This window comes from Fundulus heteroclitus, chromosome 19, assembly GCF_011125445.2.
Source record: "Fundulus heteroclitus isolate FHET01 chromosome 19, MU-UCD_Fhet_4.1, whole genome shotgun sequence".
In the NCBI taxonomy this organism is placed as follows: domain Eukaryota; kingdom Metazoa; phylum Chordata; class Actinopteri; order Cyprinodontiformes; family Fundulidae; genus Fundulus; species Fundulus heteroclitus.
The window spans coordinates 26,560,535-26,579,574 of NC_046379.1; the positions used below are offsets into that span (position 1 = coordinate 26,560,535).

Sequence of the window (19,040 nt, forward strand, 5' to 3'; positions counted from 1 at the left end):
AAATCAAAAACTGACCGAAACATGTAGAGCCGGACTGATTAGATGCCCGTGGGTTTAACATTTAGTTGATGCTTTATCTAGATTTCAACTGGATCAAATGAGGAAGAACATTTCAAGAAAAGATTCTTTTTAAAATGTTTAATTTGAAAACGGGACTTTAATGAGTTAGTTCATGTTTACGGCTAATGACGGAACCATCTTTACAGCCGGGCCTTTTTTCTCTGTCTCTTTGCAGATCTCAGTGGACACGCTGTCCTGGGAGTTTATAGTGTCCACCGTCGACAACAGCAACCTGCTCACCCCGCCAGAGGTGACCTGCCATCTAGATCTCCTTTCCTTTCTGAGCTCTTTGCTCTCTGACAGCATTAATTCACTTAAACGTAGCACATTAATATTCATCTCCCCTCCATGTCCTCATTTTGGTGCTTATTTTAGTTTTTTTTTATTTGTTGCTCTATTAAATCACATAACGTCTCCATCTACCCCATCTTTCCTGCTCCTTCCTTTTCTTTCTTTTTTTTTAGCATTTTTCTTCCCATCCTGTTGCCTTTTCTCATCCATCCTGTTTCCTTTTTAATGTTTTATGACCTGAATAAGTAGATTTTATCCTTGTTCTTTGGGGGCCCTTCACACGCAGTGTCAGTCAGAAGAATAAATGCAATCATCATCAGTATAAGTGTAATACACATTTTGGTCTTTTAACGAGTCGTCGAAGCCATTCGTTCAACAGATCAGATTTATACAGGCTCCACACTAGTATTTTATTAAAGAGTCCTTTAATTGGCAAAGACACTCATTTTGTTTTTTGTCAGCTGTCTCCATTTATTCATTCGTTGTCTCCACCCGGTCACAGAGGTCTGGGCTCTTGTCTCCAGAGGTCACCCTGGACAGGTCCCCTTCGCAGATGTTACAGTTCATTTAAATCTGTTGGCTTCCTTGAGAACTTACTGTAGATCATGGATTTACTACAGGGTGGAGGTCAGGGCCACGCAGAAGCTTAACTTTAGCCTGTTTTATACGTTTTAGTCTGTTTTTTTGGCCATTGTCTGGTGGGAAGACAATGCTGTGTCAGCGTTTGTCAACCGTCTGACCCCAAAACCCTGACATGAAAGGAGGTTCAGGAAGAACATTTTTTTTACCCAGTGTGCACTAGAGAGAAGCCGCCATAGATTAATATGTTGAATTGAAGGTTTTTGTCGTATAATCATACCAACCCAGAAAAATGACAGTTCAAATGACTCGATGAAAGCCCCAAACTAGCTTGACTTTCATGCCGACGATGCGTTCGTGCTAACTTCTGCACGTTTCCCCTCTGTCTCCCCTCGCTCCTCCAGGACGGCGTGTACGTGAAAGGCTTGTACCTGGAGGGGGCCGGCTGGGACATGAAGAACTCCTGCCTGGTGGAAGCTGAGCCCATGCAGATGGTCTGTCCGATTCCCACCATCTACTTTAAACCAGTGGAAAACCGCAAGAAGATGTCCAAGAGTGAGTTGTCTGTGAATTGCTTTCACCTTTTCCACCGTTTAGATTGATCTAATGACGCGTGGTTAGTGGTCTTTTCCTTCGTCTTAATGTTTCAGCTCATGCCTCCTCCTCTGTCTGTAGGCATGTTCCTGTGTCCGTGTTACTACTTCCCGGTGCGCGCTGGCAGAGCCGGGCTGCCGTCCTTTGTGGTCGCCGTTGAACTCAAATCCGGAGCTGTGACGCCAGACCACTGGATCAAGAGAGGAACCGCTCTCCTCATGAGTCTGGACCACTAAAAGCTTTTGTATTGTTATTATTTCCCTTTCTTATTTAATGTTGTTCACCGAATGTTATAGTTCTGAATAATAAAGCAGACGAATGCCATTAAAAGCCATGATGTTAGTCGTCGTTTCTGTCCTGGTTTCTCTAGTCGTCCCCCCTAAGCGACGCACTCCCCTTTATTTAGTATTTAATTTTTCCCCCTTTTCAGTTTCTAGAAAAGTGCATCGTGATTTAGATCATTGTCCGGTTCTCCGGCCCAGTTAGGGCCAACCAACCCTGAACCTCATTCTCTGCTCTGCGTGAATATTAGCTTGACCCGTCCCTCCATGCTGCAGTCATGTGTTCATAAACACGTGTGTGTGGAAAAACATAAATAGTTTTTCCACACACAGCTTCAATATTTTTGCAACAAAAAAAAATTCTATTCATTAAATAACGACAGCGTGGGATTTGTTCTAAAAGTCTTTTTTCTTAAAAAATCACAAGCAATTGTAATTGATAAAATTAAACTTTTTTCAGAAGCTTCAGGACCAACGCTAAATATTAAAAAAATGTGAATTTATAGCTATTCATGACACCCCTCTTAAATAAATACCCAGCATTCCAATTAAATCTGAAATTAAACACTTGGGAACTATTGTAACCAAAAATCAAAACTCAACCTTAACTTTTGAAAACAAAATTAAAGAAGGTAAATCCAAACTTAATTCATGGCTCCAACGAGACCTCTCTATTTTAGGACAAATTTACTTATCCAAAATGGAATGTTTGTCAAGGTTAATTTATTCAATTTATAGCACTGCTATCCCAAATAGCTTAACCAAAACTATTAACCAAATGAACATGAACTTAATTTGGAGAAACAGTCCACACTACTTACGAAAAAGTCATATGATCAAAGAAATTAAAGATGGCAGTCTGAAAGTAATTGACTTTGAATGTCTTTTTTTCTTTTTTTTTTTCCTTTGAATGTCTTAACGGAACCTTTTAGATTAATTTGTTATAACACTGGGTTAAAAATTCTCAATTATTCTGGTATTGTGTTCCTAATTATATATTTAATAAAATAGGTGGTCTAAAACTTGTATTCCTAGCTAATTTCAATATACGTACATAAATTACCCATTTAACTATCAGAGTTCCATCAACAAGTGTTACTATACTGGAGAAAAATGATATATGTTCATAACTACTCACCACACTCCTCTATCATATGGAAGAATAGATTCATTCTACATCGCAATAAATCATTATTTTACAAAGAGTGGATGGAGAAAAATACTTGGTCTATTATACACTTAATGGATACTAATGGTTGCCTGTTAAATTATGAACAATTTTGTGTAAAATATCAGTTCTTCCCTCCAAAGGGTGAATTTACCAGATTACATAACGCCTTGCCAAAACAATTTATTAATCAGATTAAAAATATAATAACATATTATCCGATAGCCCCACAACTACCCAACTTATCTATTAATGGAATAATAGATATATAAAATAACTAATGTTGTGTGCCTTTCATTAAAGACAGCACCTTCATGTGACATTGATTTTTTTGTTACAGAAAAAGAGCAAATAATAATAATAATAAGACATTTTATATTTTCATAACTATTTATTTATGGTATTTTTTTACAACATCATCAACAGCTGCAGTGATGTTTAAAAATTTAACATAGCAGACAGCAAGCATAACTGGTTGCTTAATTGTTCAGAAACACACTTTCAGACAAAACAAAGTCAATAAATACACATGCAAAACATTAGTCGGTGCTTTCAGACATTTTAGAGGGCAAATATACTAAACAAATTCAACAAAGCAGAAAGAACAGAATAAAATCGAGTGCTACTGTTTAAAAATTTTCAGTTTTATAAGTAAAAATAACTACCATATTTGTTTTAAGAAACGTAAATTAGCGATTAGTAATTTATTTAAGGTGGCAGTATGATTTTAGGTCTTTTTAGATCAAATATTTTCACCTTGTGACACAAAACGTCACTTGCAGCGATGAATTGTGGGTAATAAACTTCTGTGAAGCCCGCATCTAAAGACTTCACTTAAAGTGTGGATCGAGGGAGCAAAGGGGGCGGGGCGCCATAACTCTGGAGAATCGGGACACACTACGAACTCACACCCTCAGCGGGAACGCGCATTTGAGGGACCCAAGGGTGGAAGTGCGAGGATCAGAGTTGGGTATCACCATAAAACAAGTAAATGGTTTTATTTCCCTTTTTCCCTTTGCTTTTGTTTTTGCTCTGAATCCCACTGCGACGCAGCAGCTCGGCGAGGTTAGCGTTGATGCTAGCGACGAGGACTAGCGTCACTTACTGCTGTCATTTCTTAAAGGAAACGCGACATGCAGCAAGCTGACTAGGCTTGATGTTAGAGGATGACGTGAAATGACATGGAAAGTGTGAAGATGACATGTTTTGAGTTAGTAGTTGATGCCTGGTTAAAAAGCACCATGGCTGCCCCCCCCCCATGTGATCAGCATGAGGGCTGTTGCTGGAGGTCATTATGGGTAGCGTCCGATTTTAAGCTTAGAAGTTTCTATTTACTGTAGCCCAAAGTATTGTTACAGGGTCATGTCTGGCGCCTTAAAGCTAAGAAAGTAAATCTTCTTAGGTCAGTATAGATATGAAATGATGATGATGTTACTCTACCTCATTACCACAGGAAATAAATGCCTGATTTCAGTCAAGCCACAAAAAAAAAAAAAAAAACATCCCAATTGTTGTTGGACACTGTACAAATTCTTGATCTTTAACCAGTTTTATTCCCTGCTGAAAGAAATGAAGTAATCTAGCTCTCAACAGCAAAAAAACAGAAAAAAAGCAATGTTTCTATTTTTTTTTTTTTTTCCTTTTCTTCAGGAAGTGCACTCCCTGCTTTTCGGTGGCTTTTATTTTCACAAGTTCTATGTTTAAACTATAGGTTGAAAAAAGAAAAGCCATTTTAATGCTTTCTCTGTTACCTGGAGAGACAGCCCAACTCTGGCGAGAAGTGTTTACAGTAAGCATATTATCAGGCAGGTTTGTCAGGTTGCTGCTGCCCCTTTGCAAAGGAAGTTTCCCGTTGCTGTACACAGAATCAGGTAGTGTCGCCCCTCCCCCACCTGTTGCTGCGCACTGCCAGTCAGCAGGCTAAAACAAGCCTAATGTAGTTTCCCCTCGCTTTTGATTACTTTTTGTCTTAGTTGTTTTTTTTTTTTATTTAAATAAGATGTCATTTGTATGCGTGTATGAGATACTCCTGGTATGTTCAGTAAAACTCATGATTTCCTAGCAGCATGGCATTTAAACAAACATTTAGGACGAAAACGATCCAATTTCTTGTCTTTTGAGCACAAAGGCAGCATCTATTAGTAATAATTGCATGCTTATGAATGCTATATAACCCTTATTACTGCTTTTTGATTTTGGTCAACCTAAGCAACGATGTAGAATAACCACCTGATAAGTTTGGCCATCAAGTACTTATTGTGTAGAATAATTTGACCTCTCCACCATTCTGCTCTTTGTAGAGTATCAGAACAGGAAGCTGATGCTAGCTGGTGAAGGAGTGCGACGATTCAATTCAATTTTATTTATATAGCGCCGATTCATGAAACATGTCATCTCGAGGCACTTTCCAAAGTCAAAATTCAGTCAGATTATACAGATTGGTCAAAATAAATTCCTATCTAAGAGAACCCAGTTGATTGCATCAAAGTCTCTCCAAGCAGCATTCACTCCCCTTGAAGAAGCGTAGAGCTACAGGGCGAGTCGTCTGCATTGTTGATGGCTTTGCAGCAATCCCTCATACTGAGCATGCATGAAGTGACAGTGGAGAGGAAAACTTCCCTTTAACGAGAAGGAAAACCCTCCAGCAGAACCAGGCTCAGTGCGAACGGTCTTCTGCCTCGACCGACTGGGGGGTTAGAGAAGATCTGCTCTGGTAGCCAGCCTGCTTTCGGACACATGTCCCCTTTTAAAAAAAAAAAAAAAAAAAAGGAATTACGCCATTTGTTTGTAGTGACGGCTGGAACAGCTCTAATTCTTCTAGTTTGCCACTTTTAACATTTTTTTGCGCTTGTTTTGTCCACCAGCGGGGCCATGGCCAACATCCAGATCAGAAAGTACCAGGAGGAGGACTCGGAGACCGTGAAGGAGCTCTTCACCTCAGGGATGAATGAGCACCTGCCTTCGGCCTTCATGCACCTCCTCAAGCAGCCGCTGACCCACATGCTGCTCATGTGCACCTTCTGCTCGCTCGTGGCCACCTCCAAGTCCTTCCTGCTGCCCGTCCTGGCAGTCGCCCTCCTCCTGGCCGCGGGCCGGCAGGCGGTCGTCCACATGTTCAACGCGTACATAGGGGACTCCCTGAAGAGCGACCTCGACGATGTCGTCGAGAGCTACCTGAGGCGGAGGGATTCGTGTTTCTGGGTGGCGGAAAGCGACGGCCGGGTGGTCGGCACGGTGGCGTGTCTCCCCGCCGAGAACGCGCCGGAGTTTCTGGAGCTGAAGCGCATGTCGGTCTGCCGGAGTCGCCGCGGGAAGGGAATCGCCAAGGCTCTGTGTCGGACGGTGGAGGATTTCGCCCGGGACAGAGGTTACCCCGCCGTCATCCTTTACACCTCCATGGTCGCAACGGACGCTCAGAGACTGTACGAGCGCGTGGGTTACAAGAAGATAAGACAGTTTCCTCTGCCGGACTTTTTCCCCAAAATCATCAATTTCACTCTGATTGAGTACAAACTTGATTTAGAGCGAGATAAATAAAGCTGAAGAAACCGACCAACTCTTCAAAGGAGCAATAAGCGACATGTCACCACTAGGTGGCGCTTGAGCACTGTCTATAGAACAAAACAAGCCGTGTCTCATTTCCTGCTCCTATGAGCAAAGGATAAAAACACAGCAGAACAGCATCACCTTTTTAGAGGAACATTTTCTAGTGAAGAAGTGAGTAACTAAAAAGATACCTTTAGTTCTTCACAAAACTATTTTTTTTAGTTATTTCTGTCTAAAATTATGAAATGTCGCTTATCACTCCTTTTAAAACTATCTTTGTTCCTAGTTTATTTTATCTTTGTTCCCCATGTTCTCCTGCCTCTGTTACATTCCTAGCACAGGTCATTAATGTAGGATCTTTTCTCCTGTTTTTTTTTTTTTTTTAAGATATGTGTGTATCTGAAAATTGCAATAAATTATAAACACACAGGTTTCTATCATTTGCATTTTGCCCTGATTTGGCCTATTTTACATCTTGGGCAGGAAGTGCATCTAATCTATTAAAAAGGTGCAGATAAGATGTAAATACAAATGTACGGGGTCTTGCAAACATAGACTGTGAAGGGATTGAGGAAGGAAAAGAACACACAATTTTGAGGTATTTCAGCTACTATCTTTACACAGCAAGAAATTGAGATTTTGTCCATTCTTATTTGTTAAATACTTCAAGCTCACTATGAAATGTTCAGCAATTTTAAAATCCTGTGACAGGCTTTTAGTTGGGCTTTTTTTTCTCCTAGCACATGGATATACTACAATACAACATTCCCCTGTTTCTCTGGCTGTAGGTTTTCTTCCAGGACTGCCCTGTATGTAGCATTATCCATCTTCCCAATGACTCTGAACAGCTTTTCTGCCCCCACTGAAGGAAAAGCGTCCCCGAAGCGTGCAATCACAAGGAATGTAAAAGTGGAAAGATACTCCCACCTGAGCTGTGGATCTCTGCAGTTCCTCCAGAGTCACCATGGTCATCACTATTACTATTCTTTTCAGTTGTATTTGTACAGCAATTTGGCTTTGGTTATTATCAAGTGCTTTATATATAAAGGTGGTATGGGATAGTATGTGGCTTATCATCCAGTATGTGGGGGGTTTGGTCAGTCAAGCATTTTTACAATGCTTAGGGAATTCCTGAGTTTAACTTATAGTATTTCTTAATTAAACAAATCTCAAGTTATTAATGATTTTTATTTTAATTGCTTACAACCGTTTTTATTGAAACAGATGCCATCTTGGAAACAGGATTTTTAACTTGAAATAGTTATCAAAACCGTTCAATATGTAAAAAAAAAAAAGTAATATTTTATCCACGTTGCTCTACTGTAGCAACCTAACCCCTTACTATTTCTGTTCGTACCTAGTCTTCGTTATACTTTTGTTGTATGCCTGCAAACAACACGTTGATTCAAATCAAGTGTGATAAACTGGAAGAAAAGAAAACCATCGGCGACTCAGAACTTCAATGAATCCCCGCCAATCGATAATGTCGGGTGCGAGTCAAGCTCATTTAATTTAAAACATTTCATTCACTGCTGTGAAATCTAATATATTTAGAAACCCCTTGTTTTTAGAGGTCACCACCAGAACACTGTGGATAAAAACGTGTGGGACTGATCCAAGTGAAATAAGTGGAAAGTCTTGACCCATCTGAGCATTGAATATTCCGAGTTATCAGAGAACGCAGCATCAAAACACAAGTAAAGGGATGTCCCATGTGCTGCGTTCAAAGTGCCTCGTACATGCCGCTATATTTACAAACGAAGCAGGGCGAACGTAGTAGCGTTCTTTTAGTTGGAACGCGATTAGGGTTTCAAAAGCCACGATTCAACATTAGGTTATTGACAGCCGAGTAAGAGGCCATGTATTTATATGAATGAAAAGATAACTTATAACACAGTTCTTGTTGTCGTTATTCCGAGTACCTTTGAATGCACCAGCATCACACTGAACTAGGATTGGCAGAACAGGAAGTTGTCATGATGTAGATGCCTTGAGGACATTTTCACAGGGAGAAGAGCGGCTTCTGGTTTCTTGTCTCACGTATTGATACAAGGTAAATAAGTTCTGTTAATTCTTCTGCTCTATTTCTGCTGCAGAGTGCCGAAGAGCCGCGGTGTCCAGTCCTCCCCTAGCTTCGTGAGGCTAACGATGCTAGCAGCTCTTAGCCAGTCTCCTGTCATTTCCTAGCGGTGCAGCTCAAGCTTCCTGATCAGGACCGTTTGAACGACTCGCTTTGTTTTCTTTTGCAGACTCGTTTGTTTGAACGTTAAATGACCGGCGAGGTTCGCCCACCTGAGCATTAGTGTTACTGAAGCTTCCCAGCCACATGCCCTCCAGTCGTTTAGTTTATTAGGGGGTCAGTGTAGTTAGAGGTGAAGCTGGTTTATCATCAACCCTGAGTCAGATACTGCGTAGAACAAGGGAGCGATACACGTGTTCTGGGAGCTGTGACTATTAACTCAGCAGATCCTTTATTAAAGCGTATTGCTTGAAAATTACATGTTTATGTTAACACCCCTTAAATATATGAATATTTAATGTACCATGGAGCCACAAACCTGGATGCGTTTTGGGGGATTTTATGTGATCGACCATTACAAGGCCATGTATAAATGTGAATTAAACGGGACAAGTGAGCCGTTTTGTTTTTTGCCAAAAACAAATCTGTGAAGTGGCGCGTTTGTGTTCAGTTCCCCTTTCTGGGATGCGGACGTAGAACACCGAGTTCAGTCAGTTCCCTTCAGAAGCCAGCCTACAGAGGTCACCTCTGGGTGTGTTGTGGCTACAAAGCAGCCCAGACGGCTGGCCAACCTGGACCAACAAGCTCGGCGTGGACGGCATTCATCACAGCAGCAGCCAAGAAAGCCACAGAAACTCTGGAGGAGCTGCAGAGATTCTCTGCTCGCCTGAGAAAAACCTGTTGACAGGACAGCTATTAGGTGCCCACTCCACATATCTGGGCTTTATGAAGGAGAATGAAGCCATTGTTCGTCCCATTTGGGGTATGACAAAAAAAAATAAAAATAAACATGTAGGAGACAGATAGGGGAATAAGATGAGCTAGAGTAGAATAAGCTAAGTCAAAGACAACTGGGTGAGCATTTGGCAGGTATTTGGATGACCGGATTTTACTTTGGTGTTTCAGAGTAAAGGGCACTGAATACGAATGCACGCCACACTTTGTACAGTTTTATTTCTGAACCCCTGAACTCGGCAATAAAAGGATGTAGACCATTTTCCTTCTGAAAACAGGTTTATTATTGAACACGCGCAGTGTTGTATAAAGTCCTGAAATCTCGGAGTCAAGTAAAAGTATAAGTACCTCTAAAAAATATGACTTTGGTAAAAGTCCAAGTCACTGACTGAAATGTTACTTGAGTTAAAGTATCTGAAATGTCTTGTACTTAAGTATGAAAATTACTGTAAAAATAGATGTACTCAAGTAATGTAATGAAAAGTATTAGTAAAAAGTAAAACAAAGCACGTGCAGTTTGAATGACATTTTTTAGATTTTGGTAAACTTTAAAAGTCAAATTCACTTGAAATAATATAAACAAGAAAGTGCAGGAGAAATTTAGCCCAAGTTTAGACAGAAAATCCAACCTTTTTGTAAGCTTTCAGTTTTCCTTGTGAGTAAGATCAGTGCTATGCACTTTAAAATTGTACACAACCAAGTGCAGGCAAAATTTAGACCAGGGAGTGTATACTAAGAACACGGTTAATTGATAAACCAGGCTTAGTTAACCTACAGGAAGTGGTAAACCTGCTAATAGATACACCTGCAGGTTATCATTTAGTTAAGAAAATTATGACTCTTTGCTATTAGATGCTTTACCTATAACCACAAGGTTAATTTAACCTGCCATAGCACTGAACCAGCTTCTTATCCTGTTGGTGGTGATGAACAAGCCCAGTAACTAAACCAAAACATTGAAAATGTATTGGAGTAAAAGCATGCAATTAAGATCAGAAATATAGTGAAGTAAAAGTTATCAAAATATGTTATACTGGAGAAAAGTATAAAGTACTCCAAAATATACTTAAGTACAGTAGTGAAGTATTTTTACTTAACACTGAACACGCGTCTCGCGGCGTAATAGCATTTCACCATCTCCTCACGTGTCACCTTTTTGTCTTCTTGGACCAGCCGAGCCATGGCCAGCGTCCAGATCAGGAAGTACCGGGACGAGGACGCCGAGGTCGTCAAGGAGCTCTTCACCCTGGGGATGAGCGAGCACGTGCCGTCGTCCTTCACCCACACCCTCAAGCAGCCGCTGACCCAGATGGTCCTCATGTGCAGCTTCTGCGCTCTCATCACCAGCTCCAAGTCCTTCCTGCTGCCCGTCCTGGCGCTCACGCTCCTCCTGGCCGGAGTGCGGCAGATGGTCGTCTACATGTTCAACCGATACATAGACGCCTCGCTCGGCAAGGACCTCGGCAGCATCGGCGAGACCTACCTGCGGCGGAAGGAGTCGTGCTTCTGGGTGGCGGAGAGCGACGGCCGGGTGGTCGGCATGGCGGCGTGCCTCCCCGCCGAGAACGCGCCCGGGTGCCTGGAGCTGAAGCGCATGTCGGTGCGGCGCAGCCACCGGGGCCTGGGCATCGCCAAGGCCCTGTGTCGGACGGTGGCGGACTTCACGCGGGAGCGGGGTTTCCCCGCCGTCATCCTTTACACCTCGGTGGTGCAGACCGACGCCCAGAAACTGTACGAGCGCATGGGTTACACGAAGACGAGGGAGTTTGTTGTTCCCGAGCTGGCGGCTAAGATCCTGAACTTCACGCTGTTCGAGTACAAGCTCGACCTGCAGCAGAACAGAGAGAGGGACTGAAACGTTTTGGGTTGAACGAACCTGAAATGATTGCCGCGCTTCCCGACGCCGCTGTGCCACCAAGGGGACAGCGTGTACGAAGCAAGCTTTCTGCAGCCCATCTTTATCGGGATATTTCTAGTGTGCCACGCGGTGCAAAAACACCCGAGAGGCTATTAAAGGTTGTGTGTTTGCTGACTTTAATTCAAAATATGTTATTGTTCCCTAAATACTTCATTTCTTCAAATCAGGTCAGCCATAATAATTTAATACAAGCTCTGCTTCCATTAATCTTTCATTAAACCTTGGTGTTAAATATCTTATGTCCTTGATCCACGTTTAAATGAAAGAGGTGGGTTTTCCTCCTATGAACAGGTTTATTTAGCTAATGTAGGTAAGATTCAACCACCCCCAGGACCGACTTGTGACTGTAACTTGGAACAGGTTTTTTTTTTTTTTTTTTTTTGGAAATAAAATGGGGTATCGGAGTTGGAAAAAAGCTGAAATGTGCCGGCGTTGCAATCCCTGCTACTTTTAGCTGGCTTCCTGAAGTCACGTCACAGCAAAAATAAGCAGGGGTCTGGTCTGGTCAGTGTTTGAGGGATGCTGGAAAGTAATTTGAAGTCAGATGAGCTTCATGGATTTATATATTTAAAAAAAAGGACCTTCGCACCATGTTTCAGTTGTAGAACTTGACTCAATTCGCCTAATTAATTTAATTTTAAATAACTGCCGAGATGAGCTGTAGGGATTTGACGCATGACAAGAAACATTGATTTCGGTTTAGTTTATTTATATAGAGCCCATCCACAAGTCGTTACCAAAAAAAGTCTATTCAATCCAGTTGTACAGACAGTTTCCATGTCAATTACATTCAAGCGGATCTCATTCGACGGATATGATCATGATGCTGATATTACTAATATGCAGCAGCTTATCTATAATATCCTTGTGCCCTGGTTCTCACACTGGTACTTGGGTTGCCTTTAGAGGTACTCGTAAAATAATTGATGTTGTCTTTGTTAGCCAAATACAAAAAAGAATGGCTTCTTGTTCTGATATCCATCTTAATCTAAAGTTGGAACCTGAACTGGTGAAATAAATCAAGCCCAACTGAAATGTGCTCCAGTTATGGAAAGTGGTGAGGGTTTCTGGTTTATGAGGTCCGTGACCACGCCCCCTAGTGTTGGCAGTTGAGACGGCTCAGTGTACTGCACATTAGTTTTCACCAAAACAATGTGCAGAATAGACATGCTGCTTGGACTGCAGTAAATGCTGACTAATTAAGTGTCGTGCATGCAGTCTCTCCATGCCTGTAGTTTATGTGATCACTCTTGGGTCATATCTGGGATATACGTTTTCTACGAACCCAAAGCAGGACTTTTTCATTTTTATTCATTTATTCACTTTGTAAACGATTGGCACCTCTGGTTAATGCTTAAGGCAGCCCACGTACATCCAGTACCAGTGCCATAGTTAAAAAAAACATGACCTGATGTATCCTGAAACGTAACACTGAAATATCTAACTGAAGCGCCCGACTTTATAGGAACAAAACATAATTGTTTCATTTTAAGTGCCCAGATCTCCTGCCCCCCTGTCAGGAACGACCTGCTGTTAACCCCGTCTATTGAAAAGACTTGTGGGAATGTTTTCTGTGGACCGATAATTATTCTCTCTGTTTTATTTTATTTAATATTATATTTTTGGAAGCTGTGCGTCCTCTTAAAGCTGGTGTAAAACTTAACTAGGCCCTTACAAAAACGGCTTTTTGAAAGGGCCTAGTCAAAGTCGGGAGTTAAATCAGATCAAGATGCTGTGGATTCATGCTTGAAAACCCTAGTGTAGCCAAATTAAAAGCAATTCTGCAAATAAAAGTGAATATAAATCCTCCACAGTAATGTAAAAGACTCAATGCCAGATGTAGAAAAGCCCTGATGGCCATTGTGGCATGACCAGTTAGTAGCTTTAGGGGCCATTAGGGCATAGGTTGGATAGCTTTTTACCTTTTGAGGAAAGAAAAAATATGAAAATAGCATTTTTTTTTTTGTCACATATAAATCTCTGTTCAATGACATTTAACAAAAAAAAAAAAAGAAGAAATTTATTTTTTCCTCCGCATTGTTGTAACATTAAAAGTAAGTATTTGAAAATAAATATCTGTTGAATGAACACACCTTGTCTGTGTTTGTATTTTGCTTTTGAGTGGGCTGTTAGCTGCCCCGTGTGTGGAGCATGTCCCCGGGCTCCCCGGCTGCTCAGAGGCCGGCGGAGTCAGGCAGAGACTCGGACACGGCGCCGCGGGTCTGGCCGCTCGCGGACGGCCATAGATGGTTGTGGCTCTGCGGGCACGCGGAGCTGAAAACAAGCCGGGTTGTTTTTTTGACACAGACAGCGGGTAAGACGCCGTCTCTCCGACGTTTGAGGCTTAGGTGTGAAATATATGTGGACATAAATGCATGTTATAGTTGTTAATTTCTAGTTGGTTGTTAAACAGGCTTTATGTGAAGGGGGGACAGCCGGTGCAGGCTAGCAGCCTCCGGTGCTAGCAGCTGCCAGGGAGTGTCTCACTGACAGCTGACAGCAGCGATGAAAACCAACGCTGTTCTGTCTATTTTCATATCTGGACATGCATTATTCTCGTTATCATTCCGAGTTAAAACGCTAACAACACTGTCATGCTTCAGTAAGCCCCTGGTTATGATTAAAAGGCGCCTACAACCGGGATATCTTACTCTAACGCGTCTATTGAAGCCATTTAATGTCATTTATTCCATTTACTATGTTTCCCCGATGGTTTGAAGGTGTTAGTTGTGGATTTGAATATCTTGCCTGTGGGCTGCCACACCCACGTGGGATTCAGTCAGAAAAAGCAGCGATTTTTTTAATTTTGCTCCTTGTTCTTTTCTTTTTGTAGCTGTTTTACGCCTCATGTGTATGAAGCCACCCACAGAACAGCATATGAAGTTCAGCCAAACACACTAGATGGCAGCAAGTTACAGCTTTAGTTGCAAATTAATATTTTTTCGCCTCTTAAACAAAGATAGACATGGTATTATGCATATACATATAAATAAATACATTTTAATAAAGTTTTATTGTTAATTTATTTTTATTCTTTCTCACACATCTAATCCTGATCTTTCACACCAACAATATTTTATTTATATATTTTTGCATGCTGTTTATAGCAACGTTCATACACAATTTTTTTTAAAAGCCTGGAAAAAGGTTTTAAATTTGCAGGTCATTCCAGAGTCTTACACTTTGCTTGCATCTGGGGCAGGAGCTTAATACCCTGAAAGAGAAATGTTTAGCACAGCTTCATGTGCTGACACTGTAACTCCAGGGAACTTCATTTGGCAACGTGGTTTGGCTTTAGTTTGTCAAATACAGAGACAACAAATTAATAAGCATTAAAGTACGATTTATGGGTCGGGTTTCCGCTAAGTTATCAGTGTGTAAAAACTCATCTTCAGAACCAATCTCTGCTCAAAATGGTGATCTTCACCGCGGAATCTACTTTCAGCTGTTATCACCGGTTATTGCAACCATAAACTCATGAAATATACAATCGACTTTAAAAAAAAGAGAAGCCCAAAGTTGCATGAAATAAACGGACTTGGCAACAGTAAGCGCCTGTCTGTTTTGCTACAGTCTCTAGCATACTTGGAACTATGGAAAGCACCGAGGGTAAAAAGAACACAGTCCGGAGAGCGCTGCGGGGAAAAAACATTAGTGAACGGTGTGTGTGTGTTTTAAGGCGTGATAGACACACAAAAAAATTGTCGGCGTTATGGTCTGATAAGGTTAACGTGTTAAAGCTGACCGCCCTAATATATATATATATATATATATATATATATATATATATATATATATATATATATATATATATATATATATATATATATATATATATATATATATATATATATATATTCTCTGTGATAGACTGGCGACCTGTTCAGGGTGTCCAGCACCCCTCCCGACCCCAACAGGGATAAGCGTGTTTGAAAATGAATGTATATATATATATATATATATATATATATATATATATATATATATATATATATATATATATATATATATATATATAATTCTCACTTCTTAAATTGAATGATACTTTTTAAATGTCGCAATTCTTCTTAGTTTTCATTTTGTCAGTTTTGGTCCTCCATACTTTCTTATGCGCAGTGTAGTAATGAAAAGAGCCCAACAACAGCAATTTATATATGAGAAGCAAAGATGCTGGAGCAGAAATTTAAATTTAGAATAAATTTTTTTATAAATTAAAGGACTTTACAAAATTCCTGTTAGATAATCTAATGAGATGTAAAAAAAAAAAAAAAAAAGGGAAAACGCATTTTGAATGGCTGAAATTGTATGTAAATAGAAGGGGGTGGAAGAGTATTATTGGCCATTTCTGTGTGCTTAGAATTCAGTAATTACTTGTTTAAAATCACAGTTGTTTCTAAAGAAATCCCACGTTCTGTTTAAATTAGGGTCCAATTAACAGCAGTGACTCAGTTGAAGTGTCTTCAAAATGAATCAAAGCTTCTAACGCCTTAATTGGACTGTAGAGCGCCTTGCACGGTAGCGTTTCACACAACCCGACTTTTCCCTATTGAATCATCTGTCATCAGGACAAATATCAGTTGCGCACTCTGTAAATCTAGCCTTTATTCAGTTCAATTCAATTTTATTTATATGGCGCCAATTCACAATGCATGTCATCTCATGGCACTTTACAAAGTCAAATTCAATCAATTCATACGGATTGGTCAAAAAGTTTCCTATCTAAAGAAACTCAGTTGATTGCATCAAGTCTCTCCAAGCAGCATTCACTCCTGGAGAAGCGTAGAGCCACAGGGAGAGTCGTCTGCATTGTCCATGGCTTTGCAGCAATCCCTCATACTGAGCAAGCATGAAGCGACAGTGGAGAGGAAAACTCCCCTTTAACAGGAAGGAAAACCTCCAGCAGAACCGGGCTCAGTGTGAACGGTCCTCGACCGACTGGGGGTTAGAGAAGACAGAGCAGAGACACAACAAGAGAGACAAGAAGCACAGAAGCACACATTGACCCAGGAATCCTTTCTATGTTATAATGGTAACGGCAGATGATCTACCTCCCCTGGATGATGTCACAGCTAACAGAACACCATTCATGGAAGAGTGGAATGATGAAAGTCATAAATAGTCCAGTTTAAAGCCGTCTAAAGTCGAATGGAAGAAGGTGGTCTGGTCAGAAGAGACTAGCATTGGCCTACATGCAAAATCCTTACATGAAATCCATAGTGTCGGCAGCATCATGACGTGGGGATGATTCTCTTCAGCAGGGACAGAGAAGCTGGTGAGAGTGAATGATGAGATGGATGGCGCTTAATACAAGTCGATGAATGAATAAAACCTGTCAGGGGCTGCAAAAGACTAGAGACTGGTGAGGAGGGGCGTCATCCAGCACCACAGTGGCCCAAAACATTCACCCCAGAGCTGCAGTGGAAAACTTCAGAATTGTGTTGCAGTATATCAGGAAATCATGCAATGGCAAAATAATTTTTTTAAATATTGTGATTTCAAAGTTGCTATAAATCCTTATCCTCCTAACTTCTTGCTTCCAACACTCTCTGTGACCTTTCACCATTCTGCCACTGTGATCTGTGGGCAATCAGTAGCAGTAAAACTCCATCATCGGACAGAAAATACACAGATCTCTGACACTACGACGGCTAACAGTCCTTTGCAACAGCTGCATTGTACCAATACTGCATGGACAATATTTTTTTTACAGTATATATTGTGGCCAGGCCTAGTTTAGACCAAACATAGTCACATGTTCGAATGGCCCAGTCAAAGTCCAGACCTAAATCCGATCCGAGAATCGGTAGCAACAATCCAAAATCGATCTTCAGAGATGCTGTCCATCTAATTCGACTGAGCTTGGTATGTTTTGAGGAAGGCGTCAAAATATTCTCCTTGGTATGGCTAAAAAGGTTATCAATGCCTGTGCAAGGCGCTTTACTTTGGTTTCAAATTAATAGGAAGAACAAAAATGTCTCTTGTGCTTCGCTGTGGGTTCTGAGTTGCTTTTGAAGCTAAAAAAGAGCATTTACCATTTATATCCCTGGTTCTGTAGCAGACATAAATTAGTAGGTGTAAAACAAGTTGAACCTTTTCAAAGTGAAGTCCGTCGTTATCGTCGGTCTTAAGCGGAGGTGCGACGTCGTGGAATTGGAACCAGGCAGCAGTCTGTCTAAAGCTACTGCTCTTTGTCACAGAAACTGCTGCTGCGCGGTCTCAAAGCAGACACACTGTGGCGGGTCTTCTTCATTTTTACCTGGACTACTGACGCAGAACTGTTCCTCCCCGACCAGCAGACGCACTGAGACACGGCGCGGTCACAATGTCTCTCCCTCCAGATCGCTGCTGTACTCCTGCTGCCCCCATCCCCCCCCCCCCCCCCCCCCCCCTCCGTTTCGCCGCCCTCACCAAGCTCGCATCAGACAGACGTGGAATTCTGCAGAGCCGGCAATCCCTTTTTCTCGGCCTCCTTCTCTCATGAGGAGGCAGATCTCTGGTGTAAGCTGTCTGCCGGTCATCTCTGTCCTCCCTTCTGTGAGGGATGAGGATGCTTCCACCTCCCCACCTCCTGCAGAACTGGAGCACCCCCCCCCCTCTTTTATGATTTGCATAAAAGGGTGCAATCAGACTGCAGAGGTTTGTTTTGTGTCCCCGAACGCCCTAAAGTCTGCACACATCTCTCACCCCTGAAACTTTCGGCGGCCTTTTTTTCCACGCTTGTCGTGGTTTCATGTTTGACTAAAGCCTGCTTTATGCGCATTGTTCCCCCTGCTTTCCTCGCTGGCCCCTGAGCAGTCAGCTTTTACAGCGTTTGCTTTTGCTGCGAAAAGATGAAAACAAAGCAAGCAGAGGGCAGAGTGCTGAAAAAGCTCCGGGCTTTGGGTTCGCTCGTGAAAGAGAGTTAATCCCGGCTCTGCGACGGACCACGCCATCATCAGGTTTGGGCCTGAATGGTTTCGCTTGCGGCGTGCAACAATCCAGAGCATCACCTGTCTTTCATCCATGCTGAAAGAGAATCAGATCAAGTTTAGCTGGTCTGCCGTCCGCAAGCTGCCTTCTGCCGCTGTTTGAAATGTTTTCATTTCTAAAGTCGGTTCGTCTGTCGCTGCGTACGCTCAAGCAAACGGAAAACAGAGATACGACGCACCATTCTCCAGTGCTGATGAGTCCGGAATGGTTTGTCCGGACTCTGGTGAATATCCTGATGGGATATGCTTCATTGGTCTGTTTTCAAAGTTAAAATGGCTTTTTCTTCAGCATCCGTGCCGTCTTGTCTAAGATGAACAAGCTTGAACCTCTGCATCATCCCGTTTTACCACACCAGAATCGACTCAGAACCGTGTAGTTTAAGACGCTCCTGAGAGGCAGAATCATTCTTACCCCGTGAAGCTTTTCAAACATGACAGAAAAGAGAAAACGTGGTACGTCCTGGTCCTTTCCAGCCTTCATGCAAAATGCTACATGCGGTGGAAAGCTAGCTATGTTCACCTCCCTGATGGGGCCACGCCAAGCGAGAAGCACGGTGTGTGTGGCATCGTGCTGTGAGGATGCGTTTCCCTAAGCAGGTGCAAAGGAAGCCGTAGTAAAAGTTGATCATCGGTATTGATGCCGTGACCCGAAGAGCGAAGG

At 41.8% G+C, this 19,040-nt stretch overlaps 4 protein-coding genes across 4 annotated transcripts in view; all 4 read left to right on the forward strand.

The window, feature by feature from the left end:
* LOC105939562 (dynein, axonemal, heavy chain 2) overlaps positions 1-1,858 on the forward strand; it is an 84,524-nt gene extending 82,666 nt beyond the window's left edge. The window contains exons 85-87 of the mRNA XM_021308219.2: positions 236-310; positions 1,335-1,485; positions 1,606-1,858. Coding sequence (XP_021163894.2) covers positions 236-310; positions 1,335-1,485; positions 1,606-1,760 — 381 coding nt within the window. The 3' untranslated portion in view covers positions 1,761-1,858. The remainder of the gene's footprint in view (positions 1-235; positions 311-1,334; positions 1,486-1,605) is intronic.
* A 1,941-nt stretch (positions 1,859-3,799) lies between these two features.
* LOC105939565 (probable N-acetyltransferase camello) lies at positions 3,800-6,951 on the forward strand. Its single transcript, XM_012881793.3, has 2 exons — positions 3,800-3,960; positions 5,838-6,951. The coding sequence occupies exon 2, from the start codon at positions 5,845-5,847 to the stop codon at positions 6,508-6,510; it is 666 nt and encodes a 221-aa protein (XP_012737247.2). The 5' UTR covers positions 3,800-3,960; positions 5,838-5,844; the 3' UTR covers positions 6,511-6,951.
* Positions 6,952-8,432: 1,481 nt separating this feature from the next.
* On the forward strand, positions 8,433-11,531 carry LOC105939564 (probable N-acetyltransferase camello). The gene is made up of 2 exons (XM_012881792.3): positions 8,433-8,572; positions 10,667-11,531. The coding sequence occupies exon 2, from the start codon at positions 10,674-10,676 to the stop codon at positions 11,346-11,348; it is 675 nt and encodes a 224-aa protein (XP_012737246.2). The 5' UTR covers positions 8,433-8,572; positions 10,667-10,673; the 3' UTR covers positions 11,349-11,531.
* A 2,046-nt stretch (positions 11,532-13,577) lies between these two features.
* Positions 13,578-19,040, forward strand: part of dctn1b (dynactin 1b) — a 51,814-nt gene continuing 46,351 nt past the window's right edge. The window contains exon 1 of the mRNA XM_036150498.1: positions 13,578-13,725. The gene's annotated coding sequence lies outside the window, so the exon portion shown is untranslated. The remainder of the gene's footprint in view (positions 13,726-19,040) is intronic.